Here is a 25186-nt window from a genome sequence, read left to right as displayed (position 1 = left end):
GGTGAAGATTACATTGCCCTATATGTACATGGATAGCAAGACAGCAGTGTTTGGAGGACCTTGCTCTAGCTCAGAGGACCAGGGTCGATAGCCCTAGTACTGCACATGGATGTTCATAAGCTGCTGATGCTACTTGGGCTCAATGGAGAGTCTGCACCCTCCCATTATTAAGGTCTTTCTACCTTTTTGTCCCCACCTACCTCTTCTGGTGACTCAGGAAACTTGCATTCCCAATTTTGATCAATTACAGCCTTGGAACTTTCCTGATTATTAAAAATGACACATTGAGATCATAGATCACACTACAGACATTTTGCCCCATCATCAGCCTGGCCCCTGTGGTCAATTTCCAAATTGCATTCTGTAACTACGACTGCCAATTTCAAAGGAAAAGAGAAGTTTGACAAAATGGAAAGGCAGGCTTGGTTTTCATGGCAAGGAAAGCTAGAAATGGAGATGAAAATATTTGGAGGGAGGTAGCAGTCTCTTTCTTTATGTTTTCCTTTAGTTGCCTGAAAGATAATCAAAAGCAGCTCGGGAAGGAGAACCCAGATGTGAAAAGTAAACGGTAAGAACACAGCATATCAGAGCATTTCCCTCTCCCAAAGATTAACTTCCAGAATCTCTGTCCCAAGAGAGCTAACACCTTATGTTAGACCTCTTAGAACCACAATGATCCAATTCTTTGGTGATTGCTTCTAAGATCTTCGCAGAATGTTGGATGGGGACTCTACCTAAACATGAAAGATGGGGTATTAGTGGGTGTACATATTTTGTTTTTTAATAGCTATATAAAGCAAATGCATGAATGTATAGCCGAAATAAAAGATGTTTGGTTTTGGTTGGCTATTTGTAATGGCCACACTTTTAGCATATTCTTTATGCTTAGCCAGAATAGTCTTTGGGAAATACATGTCTAATTATGACTTTCCCTTAAGACTCTTCAATGGTTCTCTCTTACATCAGAATAAAATCCAAATTCTTCACCTGAGGCTTCAATGAGGATTGACTCCTGTGTACCTCTCCAATGTCCTATCTCACCCTGCACACTCACCCATTATCTCCCAGGGAGTCACACTCTTCAAGCCACCAATCATTTTCACCTCAGGACCCTGGTACATACAGCTCTGTTAGGGCTCATGGTTTTTGTTTTCCTTGCTTGTGCTTGATATCATCTCTTTTGGAGATGCTGGCTCTTGTGATTACTCTGAAAAATCTCCCTGACTAGACTATGTGGTAATGCTTTTTCCACACCTGGTGGATTTCCTGCACTGCCCACCTCACCTCCCCCACTTATATAGGCCATGCCTTTATCTTAACTTGTAACTTTACATATATATGTATATATATATACACACACATACACACACACATACACACACACACATACATACATACATATAATTTATTTATTAATAGACTTTATTTTTTGAGCAGCTTCAGGTTCATAGCAGAATTGAGCAGAAAATAGAGTTGGCACATAGCCCTCCCTACCCACACACATATACTCCTCTACCGTCAGCATCCCTCATCAGTGTGGCATATTTGGTACAACTGATGAACCAACATGGGCACATTATTATCAACCAAAGTCCATAGTTTACATTAAGGTTCACTCTTGATGTTGTACATTCTATGGGTTTTGACAAATGCATAAAGACATGTAGCCACCACTACAGTATCATATAGAATACTTTCATTGCCCTAAAAATCTCTTGTGCTCCATCTATTTACTCCTCCCTCGTAACTTTATATTTGTTAATTTAGCTTTTTATAGTCCATCTTCCTCTACAGGCCATGTGTTTGTCAAAGCACTAACCACCATTTGACTTACAAGTGCCTATCTGTTGCCCAACCCTCACAAGACACTCAATGGAAAAAAAGGAAAAAAAAAAAAGAAGCAGTGAAAAAAACAATCTATATTTGGACACCGGTATTTTGCCTTGGCTTAGATGAACAGAGAAACACCCTGACTTGTTTATCGGTCATGGGCTTTTCATATCTTTGCACTCAACCTCTTTCCTAATCATTCCATTTCAAGGTTTGGGTTTCTACCTCTGAGATGGCCCCTCCTGCAGCTACAAAGCATAAAAGGATGAGGGATTGAGAGGAAGGCCTAGGTGTTTGCTGGTGATGTGAAACAAAAATGTTTGCAGGAATCAGTCATTTCCTACGTGTTTCATATCTGCTTTCTCTGCACAAAGGAAAAAGTAGAAACGCTAGAGGGACTATGCCTGCCCTATGACACTTTGCAACTCTCCTTTACATTTTGTGGTTGGAAAGGAGATAGCAAGTATCTGCTGATGTTATAGAACCAACTTTCTGATTCTTATCTGCAGCGTTTTCCCCACGGATGTTTTGGGATTCATTATTTATTCTTGAAGTTCAGAAGGCATTACGTATCAATGTTCCATATGATTTGTGCATTTTTCCCTATAAAATCAATATTCAGCTTCAAGTCTTTAAGTTTTATTTTTATATATTTGAACACTTTTGCTTTATTTGTTTGGTTCTCACCTCCAGAAATAACAACTATGTTTATTAGGCCTTCTTTTTTCATAATTAACGACTTGACCTCCTCATTTTATACCATTTAATTTTCCAGTGTGCTTTACATGCTACTCCTTTGTTTTTAGAGGAACTGATTTTACTTTTCCATGTTTTTAATGCTGTTTTAATTTCTCTAAAATGTTGTCATTTCTTTCAGTTGTTTTCCTGATTTATGCTGGCCCACTTTCCCTCTCCATGTCTTATTATTCTTAATATTTAATAGCAGATAATCACTCTTTGTCTGCCTTAAAAAATACACTGTTTGTGCTATTTTTGTGTTATGTTTGTTATGCAGGTCATTTTTGAGATAAAGTGATATGTATGTGTACATCTGAGCATTTGCTTGGGGAGGGTGCAGAGGAGAAGTAACTTAAGATTCAGGCTTTGATTTTAGTATGAGTCTCAGACTGCCTCCTCACCAAATACTCTCCCTCTGCCCTGGGCACATCCCTGTTCTGCGTGTATTACCTTCTTTGCGGTGGACAGGTCATTTCAGGTTGTATCCTTTGCCATCTCCATTTTTCCTCTCAAGTTTAGCAGTCCGGGAAGCAAACAAAAGGTGATGTGTTGGCAATCCCAACCCCTTTGTCTCTTCTCTGTTTTCATAAAGAATTGTGTCCCTGTGGAAATAATCTCTATTTCTCTCATCATTAGCCCACATAATGTATGTCACCGTAAGTTGGCAGTTAGAATTTCTAAGACTTCTCATTTGTCTTTGAAGATACGTACTCTCTCATGAAGAATAGCAGAGAAACAAATTGTGTTTCAATATTCTTCATTGAATCATTCCTGATTTCACCATACTGCACATATTCTCTGCACATGTTCTCTGTACATATGATAATATACAATATGCATTGTCTAAGAATTTAGTAATTCCTGAAGTTTCATAAATTATGGAGTCTGTTCTTCACATTTTTCATTATTATCCTACATTTTTGTGGTTTTTCTTTTTTCAGCTTTACTGAAGTAACTTGTCATGTAAAACTTTAAGATATTTAGAGTATTTGATGATTTGATATATGTACACATTTGGAAAGTATTTTTCCACTGAAGTAATTCACACACCCATCACTTCACACATTTGCCTTGTTTTATGTGAGAGCGTTTAAGGTCTACTCTCTAGCCATTTCAATTATATAATACTGTGTTATTAACTGTATTTCATACTTTTTCAGAAAGAGACAAAGTAAGCAGACTTTTAATTTTACTTAACCTTTGAAATGTAATCTAGCAATGACCTTAGGTTAAGAGCAAAGAAACATTCCTTTCAAGTGCAATTTTAGCTTTGAGAACTGGAGTGTCTCATGTTATTATCTCTTTCCTTTGTAGGCAGGAAATGACTACACTTGAGAGAGAAAATCAAGGTCAAGATAAGAAAAGTAAGTCATTGCTTCAGAATATGTCTCATACTAGGGATGCTGTAAATCACACTATTTCTAGCACTTACAAATGTTGCTCAACATCTCCCTCTTGAAATTCTTCCTTCCTCCATTTGTTTTGACACCACATTCCACTGTTTGGGTTCTCAATTGCTGTCCACTTCTCTACGATCCAGTGCTACCCTTTCTTGGGTACATCTAAGATGCCAGTGCTTCTTAGGTGACCCAGATTTAGAATCTTTCTACTTTCTTGAGAAATTTGTGTATGAATGATTTTACTTCTTCTACTCTTTGGTAGAATTTTCTTGGAAAAATCATCTAGGAAAGGTCATATGTATTGTGAATAATTTTTTAACATATAGATGTAAATGCTTTTGTAGTTATAGACCATCTCCATTTTCTAATTCATCTTGTCAGATTTGAAATTCTCATCAAATTTGTCATTTTCAACTAAAATTCAGAAGCCCTTAGCTTAAAATTGTTAATCATATCCTTGTATGTATTTAATGTTTGCAGGATCTATAATGATGTCCTCTGATTTCTAACAATGTTTCTGTGTGTGTGTGTGTGTGTGTGTGTGTGCGTGCACGCGTGTTTGTGTGTGCACGTGTGCACATGCAGATTTTCTATTATTTGATTAATCAGTTTTACTAGAGTTCCTTTATTTCATTAATATTTTTATGGAATCAGATTTTGTAACTCATTAATCATTTATCACAAGAGATGCTCTCTTTCTGGGCCTAATTCCAATTGGTATATAGCTTACCCAAATAATAAGAGGCTCATCAAATATTGTGCTATTTTGATTTACAGGAAGAGGAGATGCAAGTTGAATCCGATGTAGTTATCCTGAAATAATTCAGGCTACTAACCCCCCTCAAACTTCAGTGAGGTGCAGATTCTTTCATTTTCCTTTGGCAACCTATGTGTTTAAAGTGGCCTGAGGTACCTGCTCTTTTCCGTTCACTAGGACCTATCAGCTTTATGTCCTCCATGTAGTAGACCATTAATACGTCCTGTGGGTATATGAAATGATCAATGTTTGTGCAAGTCAGATTTTGACAGAGAGACAGAAACTGCTGAAGCTCTGAGACACACCAAAGAAGCAGCACTGGTGTCCCTCCACATGAAAGCAAATGTATCTAGATATCTGTCATTCTGCTGCTTTAGTGAAGTAAACAGACCTTATCCGAACAGTAAATGCAATCAAAGTTGCCATCTAATTAAATCTGAGAAACTGTCCAAGACCTAGCCATCCTTTACTAAGGCCAAAATATAAAGAAGATTCTTTCAGGGCAGTCTCCTTGGTCCCTTAATCAGTTCTTGAACCACAAATTTAAAGACACTGACTAAAGAATTTGAACATGACACAAACAGATGGAAAAATATACCAGTGTTCTTGGGTTGGAAGAATTAATGTTAAAATGATGATACTACCCAAGGCAACCTACAGATTGAAAGCAACCCCTATTAAAATACTAATTTTGGTATTTTTCACAGAACTAAAACAAATAAAAATTCGTATGGAAATATAAGAGACCCCAAATAGCCACAGCAATCTTGAGAAGAACAGAGCAGAGGGAATCATGCACCCTGACTTCAGACAATAAGCTACAATCAATCAAAACAGCATAGTACTGACACAAAAACAGACATAGATCAAGGAACAGAATAGAGATCCCAGAAATAAACCTATACACTTATGATCAATTAATCTATGACACACAAAGGAGAAAATATAGTCTCTTCAGTGAGTGGTGCTAGAAAAACTGGGCAGCTTCATGTAAAAAAAATGACATCAGAGCTTTCTCTAATACTACATACGAAAATAAATGCAAAATGGATTAGAGACCTAAATGTAAGACCAGAAACTATAAAACTTCTAGGGGAAAATGTAGGCAAAACACTCTGACATAAATCACAGCAGTATATTTTTAACCTATCTCCTAAAGCAATGGAAATAAAAACAAAAATAAACAAATAGATCCGAATTAAACTTAAAAGCTTTTTTTACACAGCAAAGGAAACCACTGACAAAACAAAAAACCACCTACTGGGTGGGAGAAGATGTTTGCAAATCATATGGTTGACAAGAGGTTAATATTCAAACTATATAAACAGCTCATACAATTCAACATCAAAGAAACAAACAACCCAATTTAAAAATGGGCAGAAGAACTGAATAGATATTTTTCCAAAGAGGACATACAGATGGCCAACAAGCACATGAAAATATGCTGAATGTTGCTAAACATCAGGGAAATGCAAATCAAAACCACAATGACAATTATGGGTCTTCTGTGATTCCATATAAATTTTTGGATGATTTGTTCTAGTTCTGTGAAAAATGTCCTGGGTAATCTGATAGGGATTGCATTAAATCTGTTGATTGCTTTGGGTAGTATGGCCATTTTAACAATATTAATTCTTTCAATCCAAGAACATGGGATATCGTTCCATTTCTCTAAATCATCTTTAATCTCCTTAATCAGCATTTTGTAGTTCTCCACATATAAATATTTCACTTCCTTGGTCAGATTTATTCCTAAGTATTTTATTTTTTTGGATACAATTTTAAAACGGATTATTTCTTTACTTTCCTTTTCTGATATTTCACTATTAGTGTAAAGAAGTGCCACTGATTTCTGTATGTTGATCTTGTATTCTACCTTGCCAAATTCTTTTTTCAGCTCTAGTAGTTTTTGTGTACAGCCTTTAGAATATAGTACCATGTCACCCCCATATAATGACAATTTTACAAATCACCCTAAAATTTATATGGAAACACAAAAGACCTAGAATTGCCAAAGCAATATTGAAGAAAGAGAATTAAGCTGCAGGAATAACCCTCCCAGACTTCTGACCATACTACAGAGGTACAGGAATTCAAACAGCACGGTATTGGCACAAAAACAGACGTGGATCAATGGAAGAGAATAGAGAGCCTAGAAATAAACCCAGAGACCTATGGTCAATTAATCTTCGACAAAGGAGCCAAGAATACACAATGGAGAAAAGACAGTCTAGTCTCTTCAGCAAATGGTGTTGGGAAAACTAGACAGCAGCATGTAAATCAATGAAGTTAGAAGACTCCTTCACACCATACACAAAAATACACTCAAAATGTCTTAAAGACTTAAATATAAGACAAGACACTATAAACCTACTAGAAGAAAACATAGCAAAGCATTTTCTGACATACATCTTAGCAATGATCTCCTAGGGCAGTCTACCCAGGCAATAGAAATAAAAGCAAAAATAAACAAATGGGACCTAATTAAATTTATAAGCTTTTGCAGAGCAAAGGAAACCATAAGCAAAACAAAAAACAGCTTATGGAATGGGAGAAAATACTTGTAAATGATGTGACTGACAAAGGTTTAATTTCCAGAATATATAAACAGCTCATCCAAGCTAATAAAAAAAGTCAAACAACCCAGTTCAAAAATGGACAGAAGACCTAAACAAGCAGTTCTCCAAAGAAGACATAAAAATGGCCAATAGGCACATGAAAAGATATTCAATATTGCTAATTAGCAGAGAAATGCAAATCAAAACTACAATGAAGTATCACCTCACACCATTCAGAATGGCCATCATTCCAAAGTTCACAAATGACAAATGCTGGAGAAGCTGTGGAGAAAAGGGAACCCTCCTACACTGCTGAAAGGAACGCAGTTTGGTGCAGCCATTATGGAAAACAGTATGGAGATGCCTCAAAAAACTAAAAATGGACTTAACATATGACCCAGCAACCCCACTCTGGGACATATATCTGGAGGGAACTCTAATTTTAAAACACATGCTCCCCAGTGTTCATAGCAGCACTATATACAGTAGCCAAGACATGGAAGCAACCTAAATGTCCATCAACAGATGACTGGATAAAGAATTTATGGTATATTTATAGAATAGAATACTACTCAGCCATAAAAAAGAATAAAATAATGCCATTTGTAGCAACATGGATGTCCCTGGAGAATGTTATTCTAAGTGAAGTAAGCTAGGAAGAGAAAGAAAAATACCGTACGATATCACTTATACATGGAACTTAAAAAAAAAAAAAGGAAAAAGAGTACACAAATGAACTCATCTATAAAACAGAAATACACTCGCAAACATAGTAAACAATCTTATAGTTAGTGAGGGAAAGGGAGTGGAAAGGGAAAAATTGGGGAGTTTGAAATTTGCAAATGTTAACCACTATATATAAAAATAGACAAAAAATTCTTCTGTATTGCACAGGGAACTATATTCAATATCTTCTAATAAGCTTTAATTAAAAAGGATATGAAAATGAATATATATATGTATATGCATGACTGGAACATATGCTGTACATCAGAAACTGACACATTGTAACTGACTGTATGACAGTAAAAAAAAATCTTGAGGTGGGGAGAGTATTCAGGATTACCCAGGTTAACACAATATAAACACAAAGGTTCTTAAAAGGTAGAAGAGAGAAGCAGAAAAGACAAAGTCAGAGTGATGCAGCATGAGAAAAACTCAAATAGCCATAGTTGGTTTGAAGCAATGGAGACGGCCAAGATTAATAGGAGACGGCCAGCATTAATAGGAGACAATTACAACCTGAAATAGTAATGCTATTTTATAAGGGTCATTACTGAGGTCAGTTCCTAGGCAGCCGCTCTAGTTAATAATTTCAACTCTGAGCTAAAATACTGAGTCCAGATCTTCTGGTAAGTGCACCAATATCTAGATACTCATTCAGTCCCATAACGTGTGTGTTTTCCTTCATAATTTAAGACTCACAGAATCAATTCAATCAAATACCATGTTGTTGAATTCACCCTTTTGTTTATTTGATTTGGGCAGGTAGTTAATAAATATTAAAGAATAAAAAGGCATATATTCTCTTCCTGTTCTAATCTCTTCCATTTCAAGGGCATGCTTGGATCTGATTTTTATTTTCAGTCTGAATACAATGATGTGTTTTGTTGAGGGATATTGGCTGGCTTTCCTCTGCAAGATGACTTTCCGCAGGGTTTTTAATCAAGGAAGGAAGAGTCTCACTATTTATTCAGGATGAGAGGCAGTCCTTCATCTAAAAACATAGTCTTACTTGCTGGTTTTGGAATTCAGGTTAATTGCAGTCATCAGAAATTTCCTGATATTCCTGTTCTAATTCTAAGGTTCATATTCTTTTCCAATCAATGCCTTAACCTCAAATAGGAAATCTACTAAGGATGTTAATTCAGCTGACCTTTAGCATAGTGATGACATGTTTCACATCTTTACTCTGAGAATAAATATGATACTTCTTTTAACACCTTCAGCACCAAAAGCTGCAACCACTTCACCCAATACTGTTTGATTTCTTCATGCCCTTCATATTGATGCTTAGTTCCCCAGATTCTTGCCTCTAATGCTTTAATTGAATTGTATTCAGGCTACATAATTCTCTCAGTTTATGATTATAAGATGATATTAATTAAAAAATTTGTTAATTAAATTATATATAATTATATTTATAAAGATATGTGATTATATGGATTTATTTAAAAATTTTTTAAACTTTTTGAGCTCTAATCATTTTGCAATGTTGTGTCAAATTCCAGTGTAGATCACAATTTTTCAGTTATACATGAACATATATATATTCATAGTCACATTTTTTTCTGTGAGCTAACATAAGATCTTGTATATATTTCCCTGTGTGTTACAGCATAATCTTGTTTATCTATTCTACATTTTGAAATCCCAATCTGTCCCTTCCCACCCCCCGCCCCCTTGGCAACCACAAGTTTGTATTCTATGTCTATGAGTCTGTTTCTGACTTGTATTTATGTTTTGTTTTGTATTTTTAGATTCCACATATGAGCGATCTCATATGGTATTTTTCTTTCTCTTTCTGGCTTACTTCACTTAGAATGACATTCTCCAGGAATATCCATGTTGCTGCAAATATTTGAAATCAGTGCATTGAACATGATTGTTTTTGTGAAGAACAGTGAGCTATTAGAAATTACTAACAAACTTTGTTATACAAAGTATGTTTAATTTATTTAATATATTCTAAGATTTTGCTAAGAATCACTACCAAGTTTAGTAGGCTGTAGACTTAAGAATTAGTCAATGTTCCTTTTATAAATTGGGGTTTTGATATATTTAGTATTCTGTGACCTCTCTAATAACTTCTTTATTAAAATACTAGTAGTGGATCTCAGATTAACACATGTATAATTTGCTTCAGTATTCATAGGTATAATCAACCTGAATCTGGATTTAACTGGAGATAGTTACTTTTGTTATTTTAGTACTTTCTTTATAATGTAATTTTCTCTGTAATGATTGCTACTTAATACTTATCTCTATAATAATTGTTCATCTTAAAAATCATGTGCTTTTCCTGTGATAATTTTATACAATTTATATTTTAAATATCACAGTCATAATTACTCTTTAAAAAATATTTGCCAAACTCTATTTCATAGCATGTTTCTGGACAAAATTTTGTTACTCAGTTTCAAAATCCACTTTTATTCACCAGCTTTGGTGTGTGTCACTTACACAGAAACACAGTATTGACACTGCCTCATAACATTTGTTTTTCCTTGATTTTGTCATATAGCCTTGAGAACGTAGTAATAACATGCAATCATGTCCGATGTTTAGATGAAGTTTTATCACTGTATTTTATTCTTTCACCATCTCCTTACCACCAGCCTGTGAAGTTCTACAACTCTCAGGTTGCTTTCTTTTTTTATATACATACATATATTTTTATTGACGTATACTCAGTTTACAATGTTGTGTCAATTTCTGGTGTACAGCACAATACTTCAGTCATATAGGAACATACATATATGAATTTTCATATTCTCTTCTACCATAAGTTACTACAAGATATTAAATATAGTTCCCTGTGCTATACAATATAAACTTACTGTTTATCTATTTTTTTTATATATTAGTTAGTATCTGCAAATCTCGAACTCCCAATTTATCCTTTTTATTTGTTATCCTCCAGGTAAAGATGTCCCATCCACTTCTAATCAGGTAATAGAGAAATTATTACATTTGTCTTATAAATGTCAAAATACAGACAACTTCATATAAGCCTAGTTGTAGCTCTTCCTTTACTTGTGACTTCTGAATGGATTTATCAAATTTTTCATATTTTAAATAATATTCTTGTTCATTTTAATGCAGACATAAAAGGAAATTAAAATATTGAAATATTTTAACAGATTTAGGTAATCTGTAAATTCTTATTCTTGTCCCAAGTCTACTGAAATCTATTATTTTAATTTTCAAAAACCTTGTAACAAAAATAAATGAAATCAAATTCAGTTACAATGTGAGAGCATCAATTCTTTTTATCTTTTCACATTCCTCTTTAATCCACATGTCCAGGAATTAGCGTTTATATTTAGACATTGTATGGAATATCAATAAACATATTAAAATGTCTATTATTTTTAATACATAAGCATTATACTGATTTAATTAACATGTAGTATTCATGTTTTAAATTTTCTTCCATGGGTCTATGCAACTGACAATGTATTTAAACTGTAAATTTTATTAATTGTATTTTATCCTATGAAAATGTATTGCTATGTAACTTGAATACGTACTTATTGAGATCTGATTGCTGCATATATTGCACCTCAATATGTGTGACCTAAAATATACGACTGCTTTTCTCTAGGTATTCAGGGAGACAACAGCGACTTTTTTTCCTCTTTTATTATCCTGAGGTGAAATGAAAGCAGAATGAGTAGTAGTTTGGAGCACAGTTCATGTTGCTAAAATAAGGTCTCTAAGAGGCTTGGAGAAAGGGCTTTGAACACTTGAGGTGTAAGATCACCATCAAACAAGAAGAAAGGAGGCGTGGGTCACTGAGTTAAAACCTGATGGATGATTCTGGATCCTTGATCTCTTTTTTTTCTTGGCAGGAAAATGAGAATGGCAGTGGTTCTGAAGAAGTGAGCTACACTGTCATTAATCACCTGCCCTATCAGAGACCCTCTCTGAGCTCCAATGATGATGGTTATGAGAATGTTCTGTCTACCACAGGAAGAGGGAGACCATTAAGAGAAGAGTCGGAAACAGAATATGCCCGTCTCAGGACTTCTGTTACTAGGTCTTCTTCCTGTACCCCTGAGAATGATTATGAATTTGTACTTCCTCACTAGAACCTTCATTCCTTATTGTCTTCCAGTAACAAAGATGATACAGCATAGTGGCCTCCAGGGGAGCTTCTCTTTCAGCAGTTCATGAAACATTCATTTCTGGCCAAATCTTAGAAATTATGTCCTTTTACTATATTTGCATTGAGAAACTCTGAAATACGGCATTTCTGTGGTTTGGGTAAAGCCATATAGATTGACATAATGAGATACAGTATTCTGCACCCTCTTGTTTGTAAGGTCTGAGGACATGGAGGTGGTGGGAAGACCTTCCTAAGACAATAAACACCCACAGATATACAACTTAGAATATCCAGTTTCAATCCTGCTTTCCAAATTTCAAAAGCCAACATTCATACTCCTAATCATGTATTTCAGTTTTTGAGGTTTAATATATTAAATAAACTTTTAAAATATAAGACCAGTGACTAAACCATTTGCTGACCTGATATTTACTTCAATCTTGTCTTTTCCATGTATTAGAGATTCTAGCCATAAATTTGAGGTAGTAGTTCAAAAACTAATACCTTTTGATAACTGGCCTTTCTGAAAGGAGAAACTGAGAGTGCCTTTAAAAAAAAAGAGGAATAAATGAATAAGGGTTAGGGTCTTTCTTTCCAATAGTAAATCATAGAATTCTGCTTGAAGGTTCCTAAGAAAATGAAAATATACATGCTTATAGTTTTGTTCACAACATACTACTTATTTAACCTATGACTAGTTATCTCAAATGAGGAAGGATGAATAGTGTCTGGTTTTAAAATTTAGGTAAATTCATAAGTAATCCATCTATTTTACTTTCATTCCCAAGGATATTCCAAATGATATGCCAGCTTCTCAATAAGGACACAAAGGCCGTAAGTGACAAAATATTTATAATATTTTACCAAAGTAGGTATAGAGGGAACATATCTCAACATAATGCTATTTATCACAAGCCTACAGCCAGCATAGGACTCAACAATGAAAAACTGAAAACCTTCCCACTAAAATCTAGGACAAGACAAGGTTGTCCACTTTCAGCAGTCCTATTCAACATAGTCTTGGAAGTCCTAGCCACAACTATCAGGCAAGAAAAAGAAATAAAATGGATCCAAATTGGAAAAGAAGAGGTAAAACTATCACTATATGAAGATGACATGATACTATATATGAAAAACCCTAAAAGCTCCATACAAAAACTACTAGAACTAATAAAAGAATTCAGCAAGGTAGCAGGATACAAGATTAATGTACAAAAATCAGTTTCATTTCTTTACACTAATGATGAATCAACAGGAAAAGAAAGTAAAGAAATAATTCCTTTTAAAATAGCACCCAAAGTAATAAAACACCTAGGAATACATCTAATCAAGGAGGTGAAGACTTATACATGGAGAATTACAAAACATTGATTAAGGAAATTAAAGAAGAGTTTAAAAATGGAAAGATATTCAATGCTTCTGGATTGGAAGAATCAATATTGTTAAAAATGGTCACACTGCCCAAGGAAATCTACAGATTTAAAGCAATCCCTATCAAAGTACCCAGGACATATTTCACATAACTAGAATAAATTGTAATAAAATTTATATGGAATCACATAAGACCTAGAATTGCCAAAGCATTACTTAAGAAAAAGAAAAAGGTTGGATGAATAATCCTCCTAGACTTTAGACAATACTACAGAGCTACAGTGATCAAAACAGCATGGTATTGGCATAAAAACAGACATATGGATCGATAGAACAGAATACAGAGCCCAGAAATGAGCCCATAAACTTTTGGTCAATTAACTTTAACAAAGGAGGCAAGAACATACAATGGAATACAGACAATCACTTCAGTAAATGCTGTTGGGAAAACTGGACAGCTGCACGTAAATCAATGAACCTAGAACACTCCCTTACACCATACACAAAAATAAACTTAAAATGAACTAAAGACTTAAACTTAAGGCAAGACACAATAAACCTCCTTGTAGAAAATATAGCAAAACATTATCTCATATATATCTAAAAAAGGTTCTCCTAGGGCAGCCTACCCAAGAAATAGAAATAAAAGCAAAAATAAACAAATGGGACCTAATTAAACTTACAAGCTTTTGCACAACAAAGGAAACCATAAGGAAAACAAAGCAACAGCCTATGGAATGGGAGAAAATTTTTGTAAATGAAACCGACAAAGGCTTGATTTCCAGAATATATAAACAGCTCATATGACTTAATAAGAAAAAAACAAACAAACAAGTTCAAAAATGGGCAGAAAACCTAAATAAGCAATCCTCCAGTGAAGACATACACATGGCCAATAGACTTATGAAAAAGTACTCAATATCACTAATTATCAGAGAAGTGAAAATCAAAACTACAATGAGGTATCACCTCACACCAGTCAGAATGGCCATCATTTCAGAGTCCACAAATGATAAATGCTGGAGAGGCTGTGGAGAAAAGGGAACCCTCTCACACTTTTGGTGGGAATGCAGTTTAGTGCAGCCATTGTGGAAAACAGTATGGAGATTCCTCAAAAGACTAGGAATAGACTTACCATATGACCTAGCAATCCCACTCCTGGGCATATATCCAGAAGGAACCCTAATTGAAAAAGACACCTGCACTTCAATGTTCACAGCAACACTATTTACAATAGTCAAGATATGGAAACAACCTAAATGTCCATCGACAGATAACTGGATAAAGATGTACGTTTATATAATGGAATACTATTCAGCCATAAAATGACAACATAATGCCATTTGCAACAACATGAATGTCCCTGGAGAATGTCATTCTAAATGAAGTAAGCCAGAAAGAAAAAGAAAAATACCATATGATATCACTCATATGGGAAATCTGAAAAAAAAAAAAAAGAAAGAAAACAAATGAACTTAAATATAAAACAGAAACAGACTCACAGACATAGAATACAAACTTGTGGTTGCGAGGAGGGAGGGGGTTGGGAAGGGACATACTGGGAGTTTGAGATTTGTAGATACTGACAGGTAGATATAAAACAGATAAACAAGTTTATACTGCATAGCACAGGGAAATATATACAAGATATTGTGGTAGCTCACAGTGAAAAAGAATACGAAAATGAGTATCTATATATTCATGTATGACTGAAAAATTGTGCTGTACACCAGAAATTGACACAACATTGTAAACTGACTATAACTCAATAAAAAAAAGAAAGAAAAAATGGCAATATCATGGAATGTATTTCATTTTAGGGCCAACTAAAAACAAATATTTATGTCACAAGCTATAATAATGCAGAAATAAAACAAAAGTTTTGAGGAAAAAACTAAGGAAAGTGGAAGATGGTGTAAACATACCAATTTCATCATCTTTTACAGCAAGGAAATGAATGGTATTAATCAACAATGATAAATTAGAAAGATTATAAGTAAATACTAGTATAAAGATAGAGTAAGGAAAAGGTTTTCATATACTGAAATTTGGTAGTGTAATTAAGACAGAAATACAAAGGGAAAATAAATATATTTACTACTTGCTCATAGTGTGGATCAATTTTTACTACATTAAATAAGGAACTGTAAGTAAAATACAGAATTAAAGCTAGCTCTGTAGATTCAATGCAATCCCAATCAAAACCCCTGCACTTATTTTTCAAAAATCCCAGTCTATTCTAGAATTCATACAGAAACTCAAAGGACCCAGAACTGCCAAGGGCACCTGAAAGCAGATTAACAAACCTGAAAGACTGAACACGACCAGATACCAAGACTTATTATAAAAAGATAATGTGGCATCAGCACAGGCATTGACTACGTAGTCAGTGAAAGTCAACAGAGAATCGTGAAATAGAACTGTATGTGGTTGATGGCCAAGGTGGCCTTATAATGCAGTGGGGACAATGATGCATTTTTCAATAAGTAGTTTTTGTATTAACCAGGCATTAATTAGTCTTCTATGGTACCATAAAAAATTATCACATATGTGCTGGCTTAAAACAATCCAAACTTATTACCCACCATTTCTGTGGGTACTGGTATAGGTGAACTGGATCTTCTGCTCACAAACTTAAAAGGCTGCATAGGAGGTGCTTGCTGTCAGGGCTGGAGACTCATTTAAGTTTCTGTGTCCTCTTGTACATACATGGTTGTTGCTGGAATTCATTTTCTTTTGGTTGCTGAGCTCAAGCCCTCAGCTGATAGAGACCATCTGCTATTCCCTCACATATGGGTCCCTCTCCAAAATCGAAGTTCACTCCTTCAAAGCCAACAGGAGAACTTCTCTCATGCTTTGAAGCTCTTCCTTCAAAAAGGGCCAAGTCCCTCCGAAGGACTCATCTGAGTAGATCAGATCCAGTTAAAATAGTCTCCCTTTTAATTAAATCAAAGTCGGCTGACTTGAGGCCTTAACGACATTGGAAAAATCACTTTACCTTTGTCTATAACATAACCTAATGAAAAGTAAAATCCATCATGACAATCATTCTTTACATACTCTAGGGGGCGAGATTATACTGAATACCAAGGGCAGGAAACTTACAGGATATCTCAGAATTTTCTCACCACAGTCAGATACCCATAGAGATTAAAAAAAAAAAAAAAAGGAAAAGAAAACAGAAGAAGCAGCAGCTAAACGCCTTCCTCACACTATAAAGAAAACCCAATTCTCATCTTACCTTATAACAAAAATGAATGGATTGCAGATTTAAGTGTCAAAAAAATGATTTAACAAAAATGTAGGACAATATGTTATGTTAGTGATCTTGGTTTTGACAAATATCTCCTAAAATGGTAAAATAATACTAAGAAAGGAAAATAATAAATTGGACTATTTCAAAGTTAAGAACTTTTGTTTATTAAAAACATGATAAAAATCTAAGTTGTGAGAAGACATTTGTAATTATATATACAACCAATAAGTCTATCCACCACATGTAAAGAATTCCTACAAATCACTATGAGTAACATAGAAAATTCAGTGGTACAGTGGGCAAAAGACCTGTGAAGACAGTTGAGAAAATATATGCCAATAGCAAAAAAGCACATGAAAGACACTCAACTTGATTAATAGTCAGAGGAATGCAAATGAAAAACACAGTGAAACATACCAACACTTACGAGAGCAGCTAAAATTTATAAAAGATTAAAATGCTAAGTATTACAGGGCATATGAATAAACTGGAAACTGCTGGAAAACTCTTTGTGCCTCCTAAAGCTGAACATACCTATACTCATCTACAGCAATCACACTCCTAGATTACACCTAATAAATACATACCCAAACATATATGCACCATGAGACAGATGAGCATGCTCCCAGCAGAACTAATCCTCGTATCTATAAAATGTCAACTCCACAATGCCCTTCAATACAATAGTGGAAGAATCATGATATATTCACGTAACAGAATAATATTCAGAATACAAATGAATGTTCTACAAAAACACACACCTTTGAGATAAACATCCAAACATAAAGTTTAACAAAGTTAAGTCGCACAAAACACATAATGATTATACAATTTATACACAGTATGTAAAAAAACCACGGCAAAATGAATCTATACTGTTAGAAGTCAAGATTAAGTTTCCTCTTAATGAGTGAAGACACTTGAAGGGATATGTGAGCAGATAGTTGAGGTTTGGGTAGTGTTACTCCCTTGAGCTGGACGCTGTTTCCGTAAATGTGTAAAGATTGCGAAAGTTTTTCAAAAGGCACACTTCTAAGATATTTGTACTTCTATGTATAATTATAAGGCAAACTAAAAGTTTTTTACAAATAGGATAGGATGTCTTTAATTGCAGTTAATTTCCAAGTTAAAAAAAATTATAAAAGACATCACAAACCATTTCAATCAAGAAAAAAAAAAAAAGCCCAAGTAACATCTTGAAAATCAGACAAACTTTTATTTGAGAGACAGAAAAAGAAAATGAGAGAGAGACATGAAATGATGAAACTGGAAACCCATAATGTATATCTAACAATTTGGCAAATGTACAAACTGGTCAACCATGAAGATGGCAGTATAAACAACCTCTGAAATTTGCAACTCCACAAAAGCAACAAACACCTGGCAAAAATCATCATAATCAACACTTTCAGAATTCTGGAAAATAATGAAAGATAATCAAAAATGGTATAGTTTTGCCCTAAGAATAGACAGTCTAGTCCAGTGAACCAGAGTTGAGAATTCAAAAATAAACTCATACATCCATGGCCAATTGATTTTTGACAAGGATGGCAACACCAGTCAATGGGTTCAAACAGTTTTTTTTTAATAAATAGCGCTCAGACGCTAGGATACCCACTCGTAAAAGAACGGCGGTAGGCTGCCTACAGCAACCATATACAAAAATTACCTGACAATGGATCAGTAACCTAAATATAAAGGCTAACATGACTGACCTTATTTGGAAGAAACTTTACAATAAATTTTCATGACCTTATATTTGGCAGTGAATACTTACATACGAAAACCAAAACATGAGCAACAAAAGAAAAAATAGATAAATTGCACTTTAAAACGGAAAACCTCTGTGCTTTAAAGAACATGATCAGAAAAGTGAAAAGACAAATAGTAAATGTAAAGGGGATTTGTCTTCAAAATATATAAATAATGCTTACACCTCAAGAACGAAAAGAGAAATGTCCCACTTAAAATATGGGAAAAGGACTTATTGAAGTCCACAGTTATACAAATGGCCATCTGAAAAGATGCTCTGTATAACTGGTCATGAGAGGAATGCAATTCAAAGTCACAATGATACATCACTTCACACCCACTGAAAGAGCGAGAACAACAAAAACATATTAAAAATCTAAGGAGAAAAGTGTAAAATAATGTGTTCCTGACGATGTGGCAGGAATGTAAACTAGTGTGGCCACTGTGGGGAACAGCGCGGCGCCTCTTCCAAAAAGCACAGAATTACAACCGGCTCAACAGTTTACTGAACACAGAGACCCAAACAGATACATCAGTGAGAAAGGATCAGTAATCCAGTAACTACTGCTGTAGAGCCAACCAGAAAAAATATTAAATTTGGGTAATTCGTATTTTAAGTCAAATTAATTCTGAGTTGAGAAACAAGGTAGGAGGTAAATAAAATCATAAGAAAACTAGCAGAAAATGTCACGTAATCTCAAACCAAAGACTATTTCCACAAGCAAATGTCCTAAGTGGAAAAATATAGGCGAGACCCGGGATACACACACATTTGCACACAACCTTCACGACCGAAACCCCAACCAAGAAAACCAGGAACACCACGCATGGTCGTCGGGGCCCCGGTCCCGACAGTGCCGCAGGAGGACCAGACCTCCGACCCCCGCGCACCAGGTTCCTTGGAGAAGCGCGACCAGGCCAAGGGCTCCCAGAGGCCTGCAGGCCAGAGGGCGGGTGGCCCGCCCCGCAACCCCAGCCCAGTCGAGAGGGACCTCACGCCCAGGACCGAGGGTCGCCGGAACACCCCGCACCCGAGGCCCGCGCCCCCAGCTCGAGCAGCTCTGAGAAGCTCAGAGAACTGCAGACTCACCCTCTGTGGAGGCCGTCCTGTCAGAGGCTCCTCGGGGGCGCTGTCTCCTGAGGGGCCGACGTCCTGTCAGAGGCCCCGGAGGGAGCGGAGGCGGCAGGTCTGACAGCAGAAGCGCTGGGCCTGGCCACCTCGCTCTCCGCTCCAGACCGCAGCTTCCAGAAAAAGACCTCGATGCATCCTGGGGTTCCGTCTGGCTGCCAGGTTTATATGCGTAGGGTTTACGTCTGTGGGGTTTACGGCAGGGGTTTACGACTTGGGGGAGTTTACGACTTGGGGGGCTTTACGACTTGGGGGAGTTTACGACTTGGGGGAGTTTACGGCTTGATGGACTTTACGACTTGGGGGACTTTACGGCTTTGGGGGTTTACAGCTAGTGGGTGTTAGTCTGGGTCCCGCTTCTGTGGCTGCCGCTGTGGGCCAGCTCTACTGCCTGGCTCTGGTGGCCCGGCCACTCCCGCCCCTGGCTCCCACGGAGGTGAGCCGTGCGGGAGGAGATCTTCAGCGGCCTCACCTGCGACACACAGGGGAGGCCACAGAGCCAGGAGCCTCGTCTTCGTCTTCGTCTTCGTGGACGAGAGGCCTCCGAGCTGCAGCCTGAGGGGCGACCGCACCAGAAGGCCAAAGGTAACCTGTGTCCCCTCCCTCCGCGCGGCCTCCACATGGGTGTCCATAGGGACAGTAGGTCCTTGAGCAACACGGGCGTGAGGTGTGCGGGTCCACTCACAGCAGTGTTTCAGTAAACGGGTGCTCTAAATATGCACACCATAAGCCAACACATCGTAAAATGTTTCTCCCGTGGATTAAAGGAAAAGCAGGGAGTTGTGGTTTTCACAAAGTACGAGAGGGATTTTTTTCCCCACTCCCTAGTTTCCCACGTTGTATAATATGATAATGTTTGTTGTGAATCTGCAAAAGGGCTGCATGCCACTTGTGTGTGCTGTAAGGTTTCTAATTGCTACCTTTAGCTGCTTCCAAGATCGTTAAGTGGCCAAAGTGGGTTTATTTTGGATATCAGTTATCCAAGAGCTTTAACTACTACATTTTGTCACATACAGTTTACAGTGAGGTTCAAAGATGCTAAATTACTTGGGAGCCTTTTCCACAAACTGCTACCACCATTTCTTTGGATCACTGTGTCCTAAACTATATAGTGGTGTTGGGGATCATCTGTCCTCCTCATTGTCTCTGCATTTGCTCTCCCAAATGGAAGAAGCAGTATATTCCATGTGTCCTACTGACTCTTCTCACTAGTCTGTAAAAATCATTACCATTTATCCTTAATATGGAACATTGTACTGAAATATCAGCATATATTTTAAATTTCTAGAACACATCCAGGAGGCTATCCTCTGTCGTGTTTTTGCCATTTAGCAATCATTTACATCAATAAAAAGCCATAAAAAAGTCAAGGAGCATTTTTTTTCCAGATTGTCTATGGTAGTTTTCAGTAGCAGAATTTTGAGGCATCAATTTTTGATTCTAGGAAAGTCTATTTCTTAACTTAGTTCCATAAACTGTAGGACTGGCATCATTATTTTTTATCAGATATTTTTATTTCATTTTTGTTGTATATGTCTTTCTGTTTAATCTTTCTTTGTGTCATATATTAGGGGTGGATGGCAAGATTGTCAGAAAAGCATTTTCTTTACCCTTGGGCCCATAGCTCTGTGCTCCCTATAACTAAGGAAAAAAAGATTTGTTGAGAACATTTGGTTTCCTCCTGTTGAGGATCCCATCAGGTATTCAGGCATCTACCTGCTGAACAGTGTCCTCTACTCTAAGTTGCAAAATATTTTTATTCTCACTTAGTGTATTTTTGTGTTTGTGTAATTATAACAATTTCTCTCTTTCCTACCCCCACAACCACTCCATATACATAAAGTCAAGAGAAAAGGGCAGGAGAAGTGGAAAGAAAATCACAAAATTCAATTGGAAGAGGTCCCCAATAGTGGAACTTTAATTTTCATTACACTTGGCTCTGTGGCCAGCAGGCCAGCTGCTTGACTTCCCCTGGCCTCATTTTTGTCCTCCAGTGTTAATTTGTTTGCCCTTTGTCGCTGGCTCCTGTTGCCCAGAATCCCTGGAGTTAATCACATCACAAGGGAACTCGTTAACTCAGGGACTATATGTGACCGTATTCATCGTGCAGTTAGTCTTAGGTGGGCACAGTGATGCCCATGCAGTCTCCTGCAGAGGAAGGAACGTAAATCTAAGCTGGGCAACTCTTATTTCTGGCACCTGCATGTGGGACATTAGATACTGTAAATTGTGTACGGTGTCAAATGAGTAGCTAGTGTTAATGTGTCACAGATTGAGTGGGACTCTGGGTTAAAGTCCTAAAGACAAGAAGAATGTCGAAACAATGGTTCTCAGTTGTAGAAATGATCAGTCTGATTCTTCCCGGCTTCAGCTGACTTGGAACTAAATGGATGCACACGGTTTTTAACTACTTAATCTCCTTATTTCATCATATGTAAAACTTCAATAATCTTAGCTTCTTCCTGTTTGTTGTCTCAATATCCTGTTGGGAGTTAAATGTTAATGATTTTCACTGAGCCCTCTGCAGCATTTCTTGCATTCTATTGATATTACATTCAGTCTCTAATTGTGATTGTCCACTTTGCATTGGCTGTGTACAGACTTTCTGGACTAGAGTTTCTTTGGTTTTAAATTATTCTATACTGTGCAAGCATATTTATCTTGAAAAGGAAAATTCAAACACAACCAAAACCGTCCTACAAGGCCTATGCTATCCAAATGATATCTACTGATGTTTGTGTTCCTTAAAGAAGTGACTCAAATTTACCTTGTAAGTATCGTATCCTGTTATGTGGCGTAGTTAATATATGAAATAATCATGCTTCCAACTTAGTTTCTTTTTCCTTTTTTAAATAAAACCCTACCATGTACTCTCCATTTCTATATTTGTTTCTTATTATCAAGAAATTTGTTGGTCTTGGATTGCTCTCCTTCTCATCTCTTTAAGAGCAAGGTGAATACAATCCAAACCTCCTCTTCTATAGATTCCTCTCCCAACTCTGCATCCTCACAGTGAACCGCTTACACTGATCATAAAATGCATACTCTCACATGTTTTATCACATTCCTGCCTTATTTATGTATCCATTTGGTAGACTGTGAGAATGTACTATGGTGTTTGTAATTCCTGTATTTCCTGTGAAATTCCATTACCTTTATATAAAAAATTATATTGAGGAAAAGGTGTGAAAAATCTCAGCGTTAATGCATTTTAACTTTTATTTCATCCTCCAGGTAGATGGAAAACCTATGACCAATGAGACCAGGAATGCCACTTCATGAGATAATCAAAGATATCACACACCAGGATTCTCTGCTTTGGCCTTTTCTCTTTAACTGTTTACAAACTCACTTCTCAACATCCAGATCTTAACTGCCAGGGAATTGACATAAAATCCTTGCAGTTTCTGTTTAATGTGATTTAATCACTCTGGAGTGAGTAATCAAAGTGAGAGTAATGCCGTGGACTAATGACAGCACCTTCTCTGGGTTCATTCTGGTAGGTTTTTCTGACCGACCTCAGTTGGAGCTGGTTCTCTTTGGGGTAATCATGTCCCTTTACCTCATGACACTCCTCGGCAATGCTGCCATCATCCTAGTATCCCTCTTGGACTCTAAACTCCACAATCCCATGTACTTTTTCCTCTCCCATCTCTCATTACTGGACCTTTGCGTCACCAGCAGTATTATTCCTCAGCTTCTAGTCAACCTGGGGGGTCCAGATAAGTCTATCACGTATGGAGGCTGTGTGGTTCAGCTCTATGTCTCCCTTGCCCTGGGATCCACAGAGTGTGTCCTTTTGGCTGTGATGTCCTACGATCGCTATGTCGCAGTCTGTCGTCCTCTGCGTTACGCCTTTGTCATGCACCCTCGGCTCTGTCACATCCTGGCATCTGTGGCGTGGCTCAGTGGTCTGGCAACCACCCTCATACAGTCCACTCTCACCCTGCAGCTGCCCTTCTGTGGGCATCGCCATGTGGATCATTTCTTCTGTGAGGTTCCTGTGCTCATCAAGTTGGCTTGTGTGGACACCACCTTCAACCAGGCAGAGCTTTTTGTGGCTAGCGTCTTATTCCTGGTGGTGCCCTTGTCGCTCATCCTGATATCCTATGGGCACATCACCCAAGCAGTTCTAAAGATAAAGTCAGCCATTGGATGACGTAAAGCATTTGGAACCTGCTCCTCCCACCTGACGGTGGTGATAGTCTTCTATGGAACCATTATCTTCATGTATCTGCAGCCAGCCAAGAGGAGATCCAAGGACCAGGATAAGTTTGTGTCCCTCTTCTACACTGTGGTGACTCCCATACTTAACCCCCTTATCTATATTCTGAGAAATAAGGAAGTGAAGGGAGCACTGAAAAAAATTCTGAGGAGGGGGAGGGTATAGCTCAGTGGTAAAGTGCATGCCTAGCATGCCCGAGGTCCTGGGTTCAATCCCCAGTACCTCTATTAAACAAACACACAAATAAATAAACCTAATTACTTCCCTCCCTCCAAAATATTTTAAAAAAGAACAAAAAATTCTGAGGATAACTTTATGATTCAGTGGGACATGATTATTAAAAGACATTTAGAAGAGAGTTATTTAGACTGGCTAATGGATAATGACTCAGTAAATGATTTGGTCATGTTCATGATTTTATAAGTGAGTTTTAGTAGAAAACATTTTAAACAGAGTTTGAATTTTCCACTTGGACGGAGCTGAGTTTGAATACCCATTCCACCACATAACATCTGTGTGACCTGTACAATTTGCATAACCTGTATGTTATCTATAAACTGGGCTGCATAATATTGAGCAACCCAAACTAAAATTAGATTATTCTAGACGTTTTATTGTGTATAAAGTTTATTCATAAAATCAATTTATTTAGTAGGTATAACCATATGCTATATGGGTATAATTGTAATTTTTCTTTTGCAGAGATAGAGATATTTTGACCTGTTGCTCATAAAAGAAAGAGCAAAACATAAATGTCAGTGGCATTATTCTTTCAACTAGCCATGGATTCCAGGACCCCTCAGCTTGTGGGAAGTTCCCCTGAGTGAGTCCCGTTATACACTGAGCTCACCTCTATTGCTGCGTTTTCCCTCCTGCTTGCAAGTTTCTGATTTTTTGTATTTCTTTCCTTAGTAGGTTTTTGGAGTCATCACAGTTTAAAGCGTTTACACAGGTGACTCCCAGATTTCTGTTCCAACACAGATATTCAATAGTCTATGTTCAACTATGTATTTCCCTTCTCCACCTGGGTGTATTAAAACAACCTCAAATCAGCACATCCAAACTAAATCGAAAGCTCCCTGATTTTGTTTGTTTTCCCACACTATTCCCAGTATCACAAAATGGAACATACATCATCCCAACTCCTGTCTATTTCACCTGCTGTACGTAACCTAGACACAGTCCTGTGGATTTTACCTTTTAGCTGTCTCTCTAGTCTAACCATTTCTTTCCATTTTAATTTTCTACCACCAGTGCACTTCTAAGATGATCTCCTTACTAGACAGAAGATATTTATTTAAGTGAATTAAATACATCTTCCCTTATACCTTTTATTATT

At 36.8% G+C, this 25186-nt stretch overlaps 1 protein-coding gene and 2 pseudogenes across 2 annotated transcripts; all 3 read left to right on the top strand.

Moving 5' to 3' along the window:
• Positions 1 to 1895, top strand: part of LOC140689214 (nocturnin pseudogene) — a 73229-nt pseudogene extending 71334 nt beyond the window's left edge.
• Positions 548 to 12142, top strand: LOC140689215 (germinal center-associated signaling and motility-like protein). 2 transcript variants are annotated; one of them, XM_072949418.1, is made up of 4 exons: positions 548 to 568; positions 3883 to 3932; positions 10927 to 10955; positions 11858 to 12142. In XM_072949418.1, exons 2-4 carry the CDS (start codon positions 3890 to 3892, stop codon positions 12095 to 12097), a joined length of 312 nt encoding a protein of 103 aa, XP_072805519.1. In that variant the 5' UTR covers positions 548 to 568; positions 3883 to 3889; the 3' UTR covers positions 12098 to 12142. The 2 variants fall into 2 exon arrangements, with proteins under 2 accessions (XP_072805519.1, XP_072805518.1); XM_072949417.1 differs by having other exon boundaries at positions 11855 to 12142.
• An 8020-nt stretch (positions 12143 to 20162) lies between these two features.
• On the top strand, positions 20163 to 24600 carry LOC140689213 (olfactory receptor 2G6-like; annotated as a pseudogene).
• The last annotated feature ends 586 nt before the right edge of the window (positions 24601 to 25186 follow it).

The sequence above is a fragment of the Vicugna pacos genome, chromosome 25 (genome assembly GCF_048564905.1).
Source record: "Vicugna pacos chromosome 25, VicPac4, whole genome shotgun sequence".
NCBI classification, from domain to species: Eukaryota; Metazoa; Chordata; class Mammalia; order Artiodactyla; family Camelidae; genus Vicugna; species Vicugna pacos.
The sequence above is the reverse complement of the archived record's forward strand: the minus strand, read 5'-3'. Positions and strand labels throughout refer to the sequence as shown.

Excerpts from the sequence above, each read along its gene's own strand:
- LOC140689215 (XM_072949417.1), top strand. The coding sequence starts at position 3,890 with ATGACTACACTTGAGAGAGAAAATCAAGGTCAAGATAAGAAAA. Across the intron at positions 3,933-10,926 it reads TCAAGGTCAAGATAAGAAAA|GTAAAGATGTCCCATCCACT; the intron begins GTAAGTCATTGC and ends GTTATCCTCCAG. Across the intron at positions 10,956-11,854 it reads TCCCATCCACTTCTAATCAG|CAGGAAAATGAGAATGGCAG; the intron begins GTAATAGAGAAA and ends TTTTTTTCTTGG.